This window comes from Mirounga leonina, unplaced genomic scaffold, assembly GCF_011800145.1.
Source record: "Mirounga leonina isolate KUSES-001 unplaced genomic scaffold, KU_Mleo_1.0 Mir_418, whole genome shotgun sequence".
In the NCBI taxonomy this organism is placed as follows: domain Eukaryota; kingdom Metazoa; phylum Chordata; class Mammalia; order Carnivora; family Phocidae; genus Mirounga; species Mirounga leonina.
This window is the reverse complement of record NW_023270739.1, coordinates 12,663,834-12,681,780: the sequence shown is the minus strand read 5'-3', so window position 1 is coordinate 12,681,780 and position 17,947 is coordinate 12,663,834. Positions and strand designations below refer to the sequence as shown.

General features: G+C 40.8%; 1 protein-coding gene across 6 annotated transcripts in view; it reads left to right on the top strand.

Annotated features, from left to right (window-relative positions):
- TCP11L2 (t-complex 11 like 2) overlaps window positions 1-17,947 on the top strand; it is a 71,514-nt gene that overhangs the window by 36,811 nt on the left and 16,756 nt on the right. For all 6 annotated transcript variants that reach the window (XM_034987674.1, XM_034987673.1, XM_034987671.1 and 3 more), the window contains 3 exons: window positions 1,920-2,040; window positions 11,012-11,232; window positions 12,047-12,183. In XM_034987674.1, the coding sequence (XP_034843565.1) occupies window positions 1,920-2,040; window positions 11,012-11,232; window positions 12,047-12,183 (479 nt within the window). The remainder of the gene's footprint in view (window positions 1-1,919; window positions 2,041-11,011; window positions 11,233-12,046; window positions 12,184-17,947) is intronic.

Here is a 17,947-nt window from a genome sequence, read left to right as displayed (position 1 = left end):
GAGCAAATACTTTCTTTTTACTATAGTAACCACAGTACCTAAAATAGGGTCTGGCCATATTGGACGCCTTATAAGCATTTTTGACTGACTAACGAAAATGAATGTTTGAAGTTAAAATTAGTGTGTTTTATGAAGTACAGCAAAAGACAATTTGAAAGTATTTATACTTTAAATTCAAAAGTTGCAAATACAGGCATTAGTGAAGGCACTTTAGGATCAGATAGGCTCTGGGTTTGAATCCTGGCTCTGCTGAGACCATTTCTGAGCCTCATGTTCCCCAAGGATATCATGGGAGCTAAAATGCTCACTTCAAATGCATGCTCATGGGCATCTGAGTTCCTTGAACTCAGTATTTTGGTAACATGGGAAATAGGAATGCTTCCTTCCTTCATTTTCTGCCATAGCTGGAAAATGTGAGCAAGGAAAGCAAAATGCAAACTTAGGACAATTACCTTTATTTAAAAATGAAATGGCATATTATGACCCGTTGATTTTTCAGATGACTGTCCACAAATGGCCAAGTTGTTACTTTTAAAAATATCACTGACTCTCATATTTAACCAAATCTTGTTTTTTGGGGAAAAGACTTGGCAAAATATGTCCAATTTCTGGTACCCAGTAGGAACACCTGTAAATGATTTGTTTGATCTCATCCTTCCCCACCATCCACCAGAAGATTAAAAGGCTAAAAAGTATCTTTCAGCCTTTAGGAGAACTTACATTTAAACTCTGATATCCCTGCAGGAGCTCTAAAGTTGTTGTAGCTCCTTCTTGGTTGGTCCGTTCGAGCCAACTATGTGAGGCTTGTAAAGTCTAGAGTGAAAGTTCATGCCAGCAACGTTTGCCTTTCTAATTGTTCTGTAGTTGCTCAGGAGGGTCAACTTTAGAAATAGCATTTATGTTGAATGAAACTAGTCAGGCAACCAGAGTAAGTTTTAACATTTAAAGTTGCTGAGTGGAATATAGCATTTGCAGTTACAGAAACAATTTTAACTCATACCCCTCAGAAAGCTAATTTTAATTTCTCATAGCATTATTGTATGTTTAGCTATTTATATTCCAAAAAGAAAAATTAGATGTACTTAACTATCAAATTATTAATTCATTCACCATGCATTCATCAAATACTCACTGTATGCCAGGTAGTGTGCTAGGTACAGTGGCAGGTACTTAGAAGAAGAAGTAGTTATGGCCTCTGCCTGGGAGAGATGTATGACCTTTAGGGGATGGAGACTCATAAGTACAGTGCAGGGAAATATGTGCTTTTCTTAAAACTGTTGCCAAATGTAGGAGGTCAGTAGGGATGTGTATTTAAATGTGCACCTATTTTAGGGCATTGACATAAGCGGCAAAGCAAAGTGGCCACCTACTCTATTGTGAGCTCTTCCTAGGAAGGTTCGTATTTCAGCAGTTTGGTCCGGCTAATTTTAAATGGGACATCTCAACTGCAGTTGGCAGCAGTTCACATGCATGTCTCCTTGGGGCTAATCTGTTCTATTCTGTGCAATGAAACTTCAGCTGTTGACGAAAAAGCTACTTTGCCATCTCACTCCCCAAATCTAAAACAAGTCTAAAGATCTAAAAAGTAGCTGGGTAAATTATGGCATCTCCTTAAGACAGAATTTTATGAGCTTATTGAAACCTATAGCAAGAAAGCATTTTTAAAATCTAGGGGAAACTCAGGACAGAATATTAAATGAAACGAGTATATAATATACCTACTGGTTATCCTCAACTATATTAAAACAATGCATTGAACCAGAGAAATATGTCAAAAGATTAAAAATGAGATTTTGGGCCATTTTTATTCTGTTTTTTTTTTTTTCTGCATTTTCTAAGATTTCTACAATGAGCACATTTCTTTTATAATCAGGAAAAATAATGCTTATTTTTAAAAGCAATTCATTTCCTTTCTGTAGCTTAGCCAGTCGAGTGAAGCACATTGTTCACCAGGCCTTCTGGGACGTCCTGGAGTCAGAACTGAATGCTGAGCCTCCCGAGTATGAACATGCCATCAAACTGTTTGAAGAAATCAGAGAGGCAAGTTGATGTTGTCTGTATTGATTAGTAATGTTTTTTTCCCTAAAGACTGTTTTCCTGTCCTCCGAAGAGTAATGGAGATTCTTTTTGGAAAATTGAGTAAGTTCAGTCACTGGAATGGTGTTTTCCGGAATGCACTTCCTGGGATGGGGTGGAGGCTAGGCAAATAGGGCAGTGGAAGGAGCACAGGGCAATGCTTGGCACACAAAGTAGTGGTCACAGTAGTTAAGAGCACAGACTCAGGAGCTAGACAACCTGGTTTAGTGACGGGTTTAGCAAAGGCTTTCCCTCCATGAGTCCTAGTGTCCTGAGTACTTGCAGGGTAATTGTAGGAATTAAATGATATGACAGTTATAGTTTTAGCTAACATTCACAAAGCATTTGTTCTATGCCAAACACTAGATTATTCATTTATTGTTACCACAATGAAGTAGTTATTCCTGTTATTCTTACTAAATAAAAAGAAACCAAGTTCCCTTACTCACCCAAGGTCACACAGCTTTGAGGGGTAGAGAGGGACTTGAGCTGAGGGGCTCTGGCTCAGAGCCCATACTTCTAACCATGTGCTGTGTATGTAAGCACAATGTCTGTTTAATGGTGGATACTCAGGATAAGTTGCTTGTATAATATATAATAAATATTTTATATGTAAAATATACGAATGGAGCCCATGGGGTATTTCCATTTGTTCTTCTTTAAAGGGTTCTTGTGGAGCTATGGTCTGCAACTTGTTCTTTCTTTGCATGGTTTAAATGTAAACTTTTTTTTTTATTATGTTATGTTAATCACCATACATTACATCATTAGTTTTTGATGTAGTGTTCCATGATTCATTGTTTGCGTATAACACCCAGTGCTCCATGCAGTACGTGCCTTCTTTAATACCCATCACTGGCTAACCCATCCCCCCCCAGAACCCTCAGTTTGTTTCTCAGAGTCCATAGTCTCATGGTTCGTCTCCCCCTCCGATTTTCTCCCCTTCATTCTTCCCTTCCTGCTATCATCTTCTTCTTTTTTTTTTTTTTTAACATATAATGTATTATTTATTTCAGAGGTACAGGTCTATGATTCAACAGTCTTAGACAATTCACAGCGCTCACATAGCACATACCCTCCCCAATGTCTATTTCCCAGCCACCCCATCCCTCCCACCCCCCACCACTCCAGCAACCCTCAGTTTGTTTCCTGAGATTAAGAATTCTTCATATCAGTGAGGTCATATACATGTCTTTCTGTTTGACTTATTTCGCTCAACATAATACCCTCCAGTTCCATCCACGTCGTTGCAAATGGCAAGATTTCATTCTTTTGATGGCTGCAAAATATTCCATTGTATATATATACCACATCTTCTTTATCCATTCATCTGTCGATGGACATCTTGGCTCTTTCCACAGTTTGGCTATTGTGGACATTGCTGCTATAAACATCGGGATGCACGTACCCCTTCGGATCCCTACATTTGTATCTTTGGGGTAAATACACAGTAGTGCAATTGCTGGATCATATGGTAGCTCTATTTTCAACTTTTTGAGGAACCTCCATACTGTTTTCCAGAGTGGCTGCACCAGCTTGCATTCCCACCAACAGTGTAGGAGGGTTCCCCTTTTTCCACATCCCCGCCAACATCTGTTGTTTCCTGACTTGTTAATTTTAGCCATTCTGATTGGTGTGAGGTGGTATCTCATTGAGGTTTTGATTTGGATTTCCCTGATGCTGAGCAATGTTGAGCACTTTTTCATGTGTCTGTTGGCCATTTGGATGTCTTCTTTGGAAAAATGTCTGTTCGTGTCTTCTGCCCATTTCTTGATTGGATCATTTGTTCTTTGGGTGTTGAGTTTGATAAGTTCTTTATAGATTTTGGATACTAGCCCTTTATCTGATATGTCATTTGCAAATATCTTCTCCCATTCTGTCGGTTGTCTTTTGGTTTTGTTGACTGTTTCTTTTGCTGTGCAAAACTTTTTATCTTGATGAAGTCCCAATAGTTCATTTTTGCCCTTGCTTCCCTTGCCTTTGGCGATGTTTCTAGGAAGAAGTTGCTGCAGCTGAGGTCGAAGAGGTTGCTGCCTGTGTTCTCCTTTAGGATTTTGATGGACTTCTGTCTCACATTGAGGTCTTTCAACCATTTGGAGTCTATTTTTGTGTGTGGTGTAAGGAAATGGTCCAGTTTCATTCTTCTGCATGTGTCTGTCCAATTTTCCCAACACCATTTGTTGAAGAGACTGTCTTTTTTCCATTGGACATTCTTTCCTGCTTTGTCGAAGATTAGTTGACCGTCGAGTTGAGGGTCCATCTCTGGGCTCTCTATTCTGTTCCATTGATCTGTGTGTCTGTTTTTGTGCCAGTACCGTACTGTCTTGATGATTACAGCTTTGTAATAGAGCTTGAAGTCTGGAATTGTGATGCCACCAGCTTTGCTTTGCTTTTTCAACATTCCTCTGGCTATTCAGGGGCTTTTCTGCTTCCATACAAACTTTGGGATTATTTGCTCCATTTCTTTGAAAAAAGTTGATGGTATTTTGATAGGGATTGCATTGAACGTGTAGATTGCTCTAGGTAGCATTGACATCTTCACAATATTTGTTCTTCCAATCCATGAGCATGGAACGTTTTTCCATTTCTTTGTGTCTTCCTCAATTTCTTTCATGAGTATTTTATAGTTTTCTGAGTACAGATTCTTTGCTTCTTTGGTTAGATTTATTCCTAGGTATCTTACGATTTTGGGTGCAATTGTAAATGGGATCGACTCCTTAATTTCTCTTTCTTCTGTCTTGTTGGTGTATAGGAATGCCACTGATTTCTTTTTTTTTTAAATTTTTTATTGTTATGTTAATCACCATACATTACATCATTAGTTTTTGATGTAGTGTTCCATGATTCATTGTTTGTGCATAACACCCAGTACTCCATGCAGAAAATGCCCCCTTTAATACCCATCACCAGGCTAACCCATCCTCCCACCCCGCTCCCCTCTAGAACCCTCAATTTGTTTTTCAGAGTCCATTGTCTCTCATGGTTCGTCTCCCCCTCTGATTTCCCCCTTTCATTCTTCCCCTTCTGCTATCTTCTTTTTTTTTTTCTTAACATATATTGCATTATTTGTTTCAGAGGTACAGATCTGTGATTCAACAGTCTTGCACAATTCACAGTGCTCACCATAGCACATACCCTCCCCAATGTCTATCACCCAGCCACCCCATCCCTCCCACCCCCCACCACTCCAGCAACCCTCAGTTTGTTTCCTGAGATTAAGAATTCTTCATATCAGTGAGGTCATATGATACATGTCTTTCTCTGATTGACTTATGTCGCTCAGCATAACACCCTCCAGTTCCATCCACGTCGTTGCAAATGGCAAGATCTCATTCCTTTTGATGGCTGCATAATATTCCATTATAGATATATACCACATCTTCTTTATCCATTCATCTGTCAATGGACACCTTGGCTCTTTCCATAGTTTGGCTATTGTGGACATTGCTGCTATAAATATCGGGGTGCACGTACCCCTTCGGATCCCTACATTTGTATCTTTGGGGTAAATACACAGTAGTGCAATTGCTAGATCATATGGTAGCTCTATTTTCAACTTTTTGAGGAACCTCCACACTGTTTTCCAGAGTGGTTGCACCAGCTCAGGAATGCCACTGATTTCTGTGCATTGATTTTATATCCTGCCACTTTACTGAATTCCTGTATGAGTTCTAGCAGTTTTGGGGTGGAGTCTTTTGGGTTTTCCACATAAAGTATCATATCATCTTCAAAGAGTGAGAGTTTGACTTCTTCTTTGCCCATTTGGATGCCTTTTATTTCTTTTTGTTGTCTAATTGCTATGGCTAGGACTTCTAATACTATGTTGAATAGCAGTGGTGATAGTGGACATCCCTGCCGCTTTCCTGACCTTAGGGGGAAAGCTCTCAGTTTTTCCCCATTGAGAATGGTATTCACTGTGGTTTTTCATAGATGGCTTTTATGATATTGAGGTATGTACCTTCTATGCCTATACTCTGAAGAGTTTTGATCAAGAAAGGATGCTGTACTTTGTCAAATGCTTTTTCTGCATCTATTGAGAGGATCATATGGTTCTTGTTCTTTCTTTTATTAATGTATTGTATCACATTGATTGATTTGAGGATGTTGAACCAAACGTGCAGCCCAGGGATAAATCCCACTTGGTCATGGTGAATAATCCTTTTAATGTGCTGTTGGATCCTATTGGCTAGTATTTTGGTGTGAATTTTTGCATCCATGTTCATCAAGGATATTGGTCTGTAATTCTCCTTTTTGATGGGGTCTTTGTCTGGTTTTGGGATCAAGGTCATGGTGGTCTCATAAAACGAGTTTGGAAGTTTTCCTTCCATTTCCATTTTTTGGAACAGTTTCAGAAGAATAGGTATTAATTCTTCTTTAAATGTTTGGTAGAATTCCCCTGGGAAGCCATCTGGCCCTGGGCTTTTATTTGTTTGGGAGATTTTTGATGACTGCTTCAATTTCCTTAGTGGTTATAGGTCTGTTCAGGTGTTCTATTTCTTCCTGGTTCAGTTTTGGTAGTTGATACATCTCTAGGAATGCATCCATTTCTTCCAGATTATCTAATTTGCTGGCATATAGTTGCTCATAATATGTTCTTATAAATATTTGTATTTCTTTGGTGTTGGTTGTGATCTTTCTTCTTTCATTCATGATTTTATTTATTTGGGTCCTTTCTCTTTTCTTTTTGATAAGTCTGGCCAGGGGTTTATCAATCTTGTTAATTCTTTCAAAGAACCACCTCCTAGTTTCGTCAATCTGTCCTAATGTTCTTTTGGTTTCTATTTCATTGATTTCTGCTCTGATCGTTATTAATTCTCTTCTCCTGCTGGGTTTAGGCTTTATTTGCTGTTCTTTCTCCAGCTCCTTTAGGTGTAGGGTTAGGTTGTGTATTTGAGACCTTTCTTGTTCCTTGAGAAAGGTTTGTATTGCTATATACTTTCCTCTTAGGACTGCCTTTGCTGCATCCCAAAGATTTTGAACAGTTGTGTTTTCATTTTCATTGGTTTCCATGAATTTTTAAAATTCCTCTTTAATTTCCTGGTTGATCCATTCATTCTTTAGTAGGATGCTCTTTAGCCTCCATGTATTTGAGTTCTTTCTGACTTTCCTCTTGTGACTGAGTTCTAGTTTCAAAGCATTGTGGTCTGAAAATAGGCAGGGAATGATCCCAGTCTTTTGGTATCAGTTGAGACCTGATTTGTGACCTAGGATGTGATCGATTCTGGAGAATGTTCCATGGGCACTAGAGAAGAATGTGTATTCTGTTGCTTTGGGATGGAATGTTCTGAATATATCTGTGAAGTCCATTTGGTCCAGTGTGTCATTTAAAGTCTTTATTTCCTTGTTGATCTTTTGCTTAGACGATCTGTCCATTTCAGTGAGGGGGGTGTTAAAGTCCCCCACTATTATTGTATTGTTGTCGATGTGTTTCTTTGCTTTTGTTATTAATTGCCTTATATAATTGGCTGCTCCCATGTTAGGGGCATAGATATTTACAATTGTTAGATCTTCTTGTTGGCTAGACCCTTTAAGTAGGATATAGTGTCTTTCCTCCTCTCTTATTACAGTCTTTGGTTTAAAATCTAATTTGTCTGATATAAGGATTGCCACCCGAGCTTTCTTTTGGTGTCCATTAGCATGGTAAATGGTTTTCCACCCCCTCACTTTCAATCTGGGGGTGTCTTTGGGTCTAAAATGAGTCTCTTGCAGACAGCATATCCATGGGTCTTGTTTCTTTATCCAATCTGATACCCTTTGTCTTTTGATTGGGGCATTTAGCCCATTTACATTCAGGGTAACTATTGAAAGATAGGAATTTAGTGCCATTGTATTGCCTGTAAGGTGACTGTTACTGTATATTGTCTGTGTTCCTTTCTGGTCTATGTTACTTTTAGGCTCTCTCTTTGCTTAGAGGACCCCCTTCAATATTTCTTGTAGGGCTGGTTTCGTGTTTGCAAATTCCTTTAGTTTTTGTTTGTCCTGGAAGTTATCTCTCCTTCTATTTTCAATGACAGCCTAGCTGGATATAGTATTCTTGGCTGCATATTTTTCTCATTTTGTGCTCTGAATATATCATGCCAGTCCTTTCTGGCCTGCCAGGTCTCTGTGGATAGGTCTGTTGCCAATCTAATATTTCTACCCTTTTAGGTTACATATCTCTTCTCCCGAGCTGCTTTCAGAATTTTCTCTTTGTCCCTGAGACTCGTAAGTTTTGTCTGGGTGTTGACCTATTTTTATTGATTTTGAGGGGGGTTCTCTGTGCCTCCTGGATTTTGATGCCTCTTTCCTTCCCCAAATTAGAGAAGTTCTCTGCTATAATTTGCTCCAATATACCTTCTGCCCCTCTCTCTCTTTCTTCTTCTTCTGGGATCCCAATTATTCTAATGTTGTTTCGTCTTACGGTATCGCTTATCTCTCCAATTCTGACCTCGTGATCCAGTAGTTGTTTATCTCTTTTTTTCTCAGCTTCTTTATTTTCCATCATTTGGTCTTCTATATCACTGATTCTCTCTTCTGCCTCATTTATCCTAGCAGTTAGCGCCCCCATATTTGATTGCACCTCATTAATAGCCTTTTTGATTTCGACTTGGTTAGATTTTAGTTCTTTTATTTCTCCAGAAAGGGTTTCTCTAATAACTTCCATGCTTTTTTCAAGCCCAGCTAGTATCTTTAAAGTCATGAATCTGAACTCTAGATCCGACATCATACTAATGTCCGTATTGAGTAGGTCCCTGGCAGCCAGTACTACCTCTTGTTCTTTTTGTTGAGGTGATTTTTTCCATCTTGTCATTTTGCCCAGAGGAAAATAGATGAATGGGAGAACAAAATGCTAACAGGGTAACAACATCCCCAGAAGAATATACACTGAACAAATCAGAAGAGACCTGAAACTGGGGGAAAAGAAAAGGAAAGAAAGAAAAAAGAAAAAGAAAAAGATAAAAACAAACAAACAATAACAACAACAAAAAAACAATATGATCAGGCTGGTGCATAGATCAGTGCCACACACTAGATTTTGGGCGTATTTTGGTCTGTTAGAAGAAAGTGCCTCCGAAATTTTAAAGAAGGAAAATCTTATATATGTACAAAAATAAGGGTTAATACTATGAAGGGATGGAATATGACTGTAAAGATGAAAATTATAAAAGATTTTATAAAAGGAATTGATAAGATAAGAAGTTGGTTGAAAAAAGAAAGAAGAGGATTTAAAAAAAAAAAGGGAAGAGAATGTGATCAGGCAGAAGACTAGAACAAAGCCATACATTAGAGATTTAGGGTATATTTTGGTCTGTTAGAAGAAACTGTATCCCAAAATTTTAAGGAGAGACCAACTTATATATATACATATATATGTATATATACCAAAAATAAGGTTAACTACTATGAAGGGATAGAATATGACTCTAAAAATGAAAAATAAAAAAGATTTTTTTAAAAAAGGGATTGATAAGATGTTGGTTGAAAAAGGGAACAAGAAAAATTCAAAAAAAAAAAAAAGAAAAGAAAATGTTAAAAAAAAGAAAAAGAAAGTTAAAAAAAAAATAACTTTGAAAGACTAAAGAATCATGGGGAAAAAGCCATGAATTCTATGTGCAGTATTCCCCTAGCGCTGGAGTTCTGCCGTTCTCATTGATCGGTAAACTTGGTCTTGGCTGGCTGTTCTTGATGATCTTCTGGGGGAGGAGTCTGTTGCCGTGGTTCCCAAAGTCTTTGCCAGAGGCGGAATTGCCCTGCCCTTGCCGGGTCCAGGCTAAGCAATCTGCTCAGGTTTGCTCTCAGGAGCTTTTGTTCCCTGCAAGTTTTCCTTTGGGCTTTGGAGGACGAGAGTGAAAATGGCGGCCTCCCAGTTTCCACCCCTGAGGTTCTAAGAACTCGGGGCCCCCATCCTCAGTGCGCTCCCAGAGAAAAGCAATCACTTCCGTCTCCCTGTCTCGGGCTGCACTCCATGCTCACCCGGCCTGTGACTGAGCGTTTCTATCTCTGGCACACGACCCCGTGTGGAGTCTCCAAACCCAGCAGATCCCTGCGGTGCACTCCCGCGTGGCTCCTCCCGGGGGAGGAAGGGGAGTCTCCCCGGATCTGCCGCTTGTTGGGTCCTTGCTGGAGGAGCAGTGGCCCAACTGTGCCGCTGATCACGGTTTATGGCCACCCCGAGCTGAGAGCCCCTGCCTCGGCTCCGTCTTTGCAGCCGGCTTCCCCGCTCCAATCCCTGGGAGCTCTGCCGCACTCAGGCACCCCCGGTCTTTCTGTGACCCCGAGGGTCCTGAGACCACACTGTCCCGCGAGGGTTCTATCCCCCGCTTAGCCACTGGAGCAAGGTCCCTCAGTGGAGCAGATTTCTAAAAGTTCCAATTTTGTGCTCCGTGGTTCCATCACTTGCCAGAAGCGGCCGACGGAGGCCCCTCCCCCGCCGTCTGTCCTCCCGAATATCGCCTCGGATTCACTTCTCCGCACATCCTACCTTCCAGAAAGTGGTCGCTTTTCTGTTCAGAGAGTTGCTGCTATTCTTTTCTTCGATCTCCTGTTGAGTTCGTAGGTGTTCAGAATGGTTTGTTCACTATCTAGCTGAATTCCTGGGATGAGTGGAAATTTCGGTCTCCTACTCCCCTGCCATCTTGCTCCTTCCCCAATGTAAACTTTTTGAAGTTATTTCAGTAATACTCCTTCCTTGCCAGTTGCTCTTATTCTGATAGTTTCAGTAACTTCCATGGGTTGGAGGCGGGGGTGGGGGCACTTTAATTCAGAAGATAGAGCTTTCTTTTTAGAGTTGAGACACTAGAGTGCTCCTCTGACCCACCACCACCAGTCAGTATAAGCTTCTTGGCATCCAGGGCATTAAAATATGGACAAGGAGCTTAGTCATCTAGACACTGAAGTAAAAAATGACAACACTCATTCATGTAACAATGCTGTTAACTTTCCTTTCCCTATGTAGATTCTCCTCTCTTTTTTGACTCCTGGCGGCAACAGACTTCGCAACCAAATCTGTGAAGTTTTGGACACAGACCTCATTAGGCAACAGGCTGAGCACAGTGCTGTTGACATCCAAGGCCTGGCCAACTATGTCATCAGTACAATGGGAAAGCTGTGTGCTCCCGTGCGAGATGACGATATCAGAGAGCTCAAGGCTACCGGCAACATCATGGAGGTGCTGAGGTTAGCACTTTTGCTGCTTGCATTTTCTGAGAGTACCTTTGAGTTCATTCAAAAGGGAAGTGGGGGGGGAGGGCAGGTACCTAGGTGGTGCAGTCGGTTAAGTGTCTGACTCTTGTTTTTGGCTCAGGTCATGATCTCAGGGTCATGAGATCAAGCCCTGAATTGGGCCCCACGCTCGGTGCAGTGTCTGCTTGAGATTCTCTCTCCCTCTGCCCCTCCTGCTCGTGCTCTCTCTCACTCAAATAAATAAATATTAAAAAAACAAAACAAAAGAAAAGGGAATGTGGGAATTGAGCAACACAGAATAATAACTGGTCTCCCAAAGGAATCCTTGATCTTAGAAGAAAACCAGATAAGCAAAGCTAAGTATTTTTGTGCCTCCCTGCCCTGTCCTTTTTTTTTTTCTTTTCTCTCTACCCCCCGCCAACTCCAGTAGGAATAGAAACCATGTACACTTCACTCAGACTCCTTAAAATTTCAGGGCTTTCCAATGAAAATTCCTTCTTGAATCTTCTTTGTCTCATTAAGACTCATTGTTTATGCTTCTTAGTGTCTGTCAGTTTACGGCCATGTGTAATGGATCAGCTGGAAGTATTGTATTTGCTAAAGCAAATACTCTTGAGATCTGTGAAGATTACATTTGGAATGCAAGTGTAATGCCTTCTATGAAAAGTGACCTTGCCAATGGCAATGGGAATTTCAAAACTATTTGGGGATGTTTATCTTTTCCAGTCTGTAAAATAGATCACAGTTAATGAATTTCAGCTTAATTTCTTAATCACCTCTCTAACTATTTTAACTCTAAAATTTTTAGACAAATATTTCATGTCCTGGACCTCATGAAAATGGACATGGTCAATTTTACAATTAGGAGTCTTAGACCACATCTTCAACGCCAGTTGGTGGATTATGAGAGAACCAAGTTCCAAGAAATTTTAGAAGAAACTCCAAGTAAGTACAGTATAATGTGTATATGTTGAAATTGGGTGGAAATATGATGTGTTTATGTTTTTGACGTCTTGAGTATCACTAAAGAATTTTGGCTTTTCTGTTAAACATTTTTTTTTTAACTTCTAAAATCGACATCACAAATTTATAGCTGTCTGCCCATGTCCCAAGAACTGTGCCAAACAGTATTCATTTCTTCATGCATTAAAAAATATATATTTATTGAGCACCTGCTGTATCCCAGACACTGCTTAGTTGCTGTGAATACTGTAGTGAACAAAACAATGTTGTGACCCCCGAGGAACTGACATTCTAGTAGGCATGGCAAACAAACAAATAACATATATTGTCAGATGTGTTAAGTGCTATGAAGAAAAGTAGGAAAAAAGGGCAGAGAGCAATGGGGCAGGAGTTGGGGAGGTGGTGTTTTTTAAGATAAGGTAGACTGGGAAGACCTCTCTAAGAAGTAACATTTGAGCAGAGTTTGCAAAGGAAAGGGGCATGTGAAAATGTGAGAGAAGAACATTCCAGCCAGAGGGAGCTGCAAGTGCGAAGGTGTGAAGCTGGCACGTGAAGATGGACAGACAAGAGCAGACAGTGTGGCTGGAGTAAAGTAGGAAGAGAGAGAGTGGGAGGAGACGAGGCCGAGAGGTAGACAAAGGCAGGTCCTATAGAGCCTTGCTAGGAAATGAGAGTTGAGAGTTGATTCCAAGTGTGATGGGAAGTCATTGGAGAGTTTTGAGCAGGAGGGCAACATGTGATTTTCATTTTTAAAGACTACTCTGGCTTCTGGGTAGAGAATAGATCATACCGGAGCAATGAGGGAAGGGAAACAGGGGGACCAAGTAGGTGGTATTGCAGTTGCTCCAGCAAGAACTAATGGTCCAGGTAGCAGTGGCAGAAGTAGTACGAACAAGTCAGATTCTGGATGTATTTTGAAAGTTGAACAAAATGATTTGCTGAAAGTTGGATGAAGGAGAAAAGGGAGGAGTTGAAGATGATGCTAAGGTTTTCACCTGAGCACCAGGGGTGAATAGTGATGGTTATTTGTGAGGTGGGGCAACTAGGGGAAGGCAGGGAGGGAGGTGGTATGGAATCAGGGTTCAGTTTTAGATATATGAACTTTGAGATCTTGTTTGGCATCAACATGGACACGTCAGGTAGGCATGTGGATATAAGAGACGAGAGTTCAGGGGAATGGTGGATACTGGGGGTATACATTCTGGACTCACCAGTATATTTATGATAGATAAAGCCACGAAACTGAATAATAGCTAACATGTGCTTAGCACATGCTAAGCACTTTACCTGTATTAACTAATTTGATCTTTGCAACAACTTTAGGAAATTACTCCCCATTTTACGGATGAGGAAACTGAGGGATAGAAAGGTTAGATCTCTTGCATCCATGACACAACTTGTAAGCTATGGAACTGGGACTCACCTAGGTGGTCTGGCTACACCGTTCATGCTCTTAGCCACAATATTACACTAGATGAAATTACATGGGGAGTGAGTGTCGACACTGAAGAGGCCTGATTTGGGACTCTAGAGCATCTAGAGCTCGAAAAGAGGAGAAGGATCCAGCAAAGGTGACTGTGAAAGAGTAGCCAGAGAGGTGAAGGAAGCCAGGAGCTGGTGATGTTCTGTAAGACAAGTGAACAAAGTGTTTGGAGAATGAAGACATAATCAGTCTGCTAAGTGGTCAAGAAAAATGGAGGCCAAGTCTTGACCACTGGATATGACTGCATGAGAATCCTTGGTAACCCTGATGGGAGCAGGTTCGTGAACTAGTGGGCATTAAAATTGGACTGGAAGAGGGGTCAAGAAAGCCTGGGAGTAGAGAATGTGGTACCTCAATGAAACCTCGCAGTTACTTAGTTAAGTAGGTACTGTTATACCCTTTATTTCACAGGCGAGGGAATTGAGATGCCAGATGTTGCACAGCTGGCAAAAGACTGGCTTATCAGATTCCCTCATGGGCAAACTCTTAACACTAGCTTCTGGGCTTTAATTCACTACACTGTAAGGCTGTTAGATGATCCACCCACTTCACCCCCACCCCTCGTGGACTGAGCTTTTCTGTCAAGCTAGTCAATATGGTAGCCTTAATGTAAACAAAGCCAAACAGGTGCCACTTTTAAAGGGGCACCAAGAGTCTGGAGCATGTCCAGGGAAACGGGCCTGGGTCGTGGAGGGTCATAGCAGGAACAGTCCATGAAGCTGTGCACATTCTGTGTGGTAACAAGGAGATGCATGTGGGCCAGGAGCACTGCCTTCCTACTGTTATTGATTCAGGGACTTTGGGTTAAGCTCCGTAGGGCAGACTAGGATCCATGGAGAGAAAGCACAGGCAGCCGGTTTCGACCTTTTTAGCAGCTGGAGCTGTTTTAAGCTTGGAATGGGCCTCTCTATTACTACTCATAATAGTGCCAGCTATCATTTTGTTGAACACTTATTATATACCAAGTCCTTACTATGTGCCAGATGTTTTTCCTTTATTATCCCATTTAGGCCTCACAAAGCCCCATGAATCTGGCACTGTTATCACTCACTGTCTATAAATGAAGAAATGGGGGTGCCTGGGTGGCTCAGTCATTAAGCGTCTGCCTTCGGCTCAGGTCATGATCCCAGGGCCCTGGGATTGAGCCCCACGTCGTTGGGCTCCCTGCTCAGCAGGGAGCCTGCTTCTCCAGCTCCCTCCACCACTCCTCCTGCTTGTTCTCTCTCTCTCTTTCTTAAGTAAATAAATAAAAAATCTTTAAAAACATACAAATGAAGAAATTGGGGTTAAGGTACTTACCCTAGGTGACAGCTAACGCCTGAGTAAGCCAGACATGTCTCTGCCCCAAAGCGTGTACATTGAACCACTACACAACTGCTTGTCTTCAGATGAGCTACTGACTTTCTTTGCGCCATCTGCAGAGGGAGCGCTAGCGCTGAGTGGCAGATAAGATTAAATGACTTCTAAGGATCCTTGCACAACCAAAATTCTGTGGCTTCAGGGCTGTATTGTTTTAGCTCCAAAGGGGAGAGAGGGATTAATGGAAATAGAACCCTACCAAGAACCTGAATCTGAAACCTGAACTACAGTAACTATGTTTGTAGCAGTGTTTTCCTTTCCAGTGTTTTATTGTTTGGTTTCATTTGTGAGCCTGTGTACATGTTTATACGTGTGTGTGCAAATGTCTCCATGTCTTGAATCAAGATAGCTTGTCATCTGGAACAAATTCCTTAATATTGGTTTGAATTACAATTTTATTTAAATGATTTGTTTCTGTCCTTAAAACCCAGGCTTAGTGACCTGCAGTTCATTTGTACTTTTCACATTGATTTGAATATTTTAAGAGATTTAAGAATAGAATAAATCTAGTTGTGCATATAGGTCATTATTGCCCAGCTCTAAATATGTTCCCAGAGAAATCAAGAGTCCAGGAAGCAGAGTGTATGTCAGCTGTTAATTATATCCTCAAGTCGCTCTGCCAAAAGTCGGTCACTGTGCCCTAATATCAAAATAAGAGCCTCATAGTAACATGCAGAAGGACGAAAGGGTTGGATTTTTGTGTGTACATGATTTCTTATAAAATAATTATTGGAAAGTTAATACAGAGAAGCACTCTAGATTTCGGAATTGACTCCAGAAAATACTTTATTTTGCCAACAGAGAGATTTTATATAATTGCCTGATTAAAGTACAGCCAAGAAAGCCTTAAGCAGTGATTGGATGCATGTACTAATCATCAACAAGATAACCACATCAGGTCCAACAACTAAATTACCTGTGGAAAGAGTAACACATTACCCCTCAGGGACCAGAGCAAAAGTAATTTCTAAGATACTCAGAAAGAGAAGCTTTTTATTTATTTAGGGTAATATCTTATATCTGATGAAACGTTCTCATAGAACTTCATTTCATGTGATTCTTTCAAAAATCCTGTGGGACATAAACACTTTTCAAAAACACATCAAACTGCATTTTTATTTTCTTTGCCTGGCACACAAGGCATTTAAGAACTACTAATGGAACATTCTGAAGATGAGCAAACCGGTGCTCAACAATGGCCTGCCCAAACACCAGAGAGTCACACAGTTAATAAGTAGTAGAGCTAGGACTGGAAGCCAGGACTACATCCAAGCCAAGACTAAACCAAGCTGCTGCTTTGGCTACTTTCTTTGGATTTTTCACTTTTGTGTTATATCAGCTGGGTTATACTGCAGGCAACAGAAACCAACTCTGGCTGATTTAGCAAAAAAGGAAGAGAATGGAAGGACGGGGGCAGTTCACAAAAAAAGCCAAAATACCTGAGCCTGAACAAGGCCAGAAACCAGGAGAGCATCAGGAATCTAGGCAGGAAAAATAAGGGAAAGTTCCTAGCTCCATCATCAGAACAGTTAATGTGTACTTTAAAATGGTCCATCCTTGAATGCTGTAGTCACCATTCATATCCCAAGAAAGTTTGATGGGCATATGATTTAGCTAGGCCAACCCATGGTCAGGGGCGTTGCCTGGTCAGGGGCCTCTTAATTGATATTTATAAAAGAAACCATGGAAGGAGGGAAAATGATTTCTCAAAGAAAGCAGTACCAAGGGGTGCCTGGCTGGCTCAGTCAGTAGAGCATGTGACTCTTGATTTCAGTGTCATGAGTTCAAGCCCCAAGTTGGGCGTAGAGCCTACTTTAAAAAAAGAAAAGAAATCAGTATCAAAAGAAGGGAGGTGAGGTATTACTAGGCATAATAGAGCAGGTGTCATGGGTAAAGGGAACTATATTCTTCTAAGTGGAAATTGAAGTATTTAGTCTGAATATTTTCCAGAATATTGAAAATGGGAGCCATCTAAAGCTTTGCACAACCTCAGAGTCTTCCATTCACATAATTCTGCATCATTCTCTTGGTTTATGTGAATACTCTCTGCTTAGAATTATACAGGCTATCCCCCAGATCCAGGATGTGGAGTTGTTGCCTTTTTAGGGGTCACTCAGAGTTCATGCTTATGTACCAGATTTCATGCTTAGGTACCCTATTAGAAGGCAGCAGAGATGGGAATTGGATTCCTTGAAGAATCCATATGGGGATACCCTTGATGCATCCATCTTAGAAGGCTCAAATACTGGGCGCCTGGGTGGCTCAGTTGGTTAAGCGACTGCCTTCGGCTCAGGTCATGATCCTGGAGTCCCGGGATCGAGTCCCGCATCGGGCTCCCTGCTCAGCAGGGAGTCTGCTTCTCCCTCTGACCCTCCCCCCTCTCATGTGCTCTCTCTGATTCTCTCTCAAATAAATAAATAAAATCTTTAAAAAAAAAAATAGAAGGCTCAAATACTAAAACCATTCACACTAAACTGGCAGATTTTACAGGACATTCCCCTATATGTCTGCTCTTTGTAGCACTAAATAGCACAATCGGTGACTTTTACATAATGTAAATATTTGCGTGTGTGTTTAATGTTGATGAAGCTTTATGCGATTTCAACCTGCATTTACTAGGTTTAGATTCAGTGACTTAGTTGGCCAACCTGTAACCTATATCCCTTTTTTTAAACTTCATTGAAATATGCTATATGTGCAATAAAATGTGCCCACTTTAAGTGTATGGTTCTGTGAGTTTTGACAAAAGAATTCTGTAACTGCCACTACAAACAAGATATAAAGCGTTTCTGTCACACCAAAAAGAACCTTCTTGCCCTTTGCAGTCAACCTCCTCCATCGTGGTAAATGCTGATATAATTTTCATCATTGTAGATTAGCTTTGCCTCCTGTAGAACTTCATAT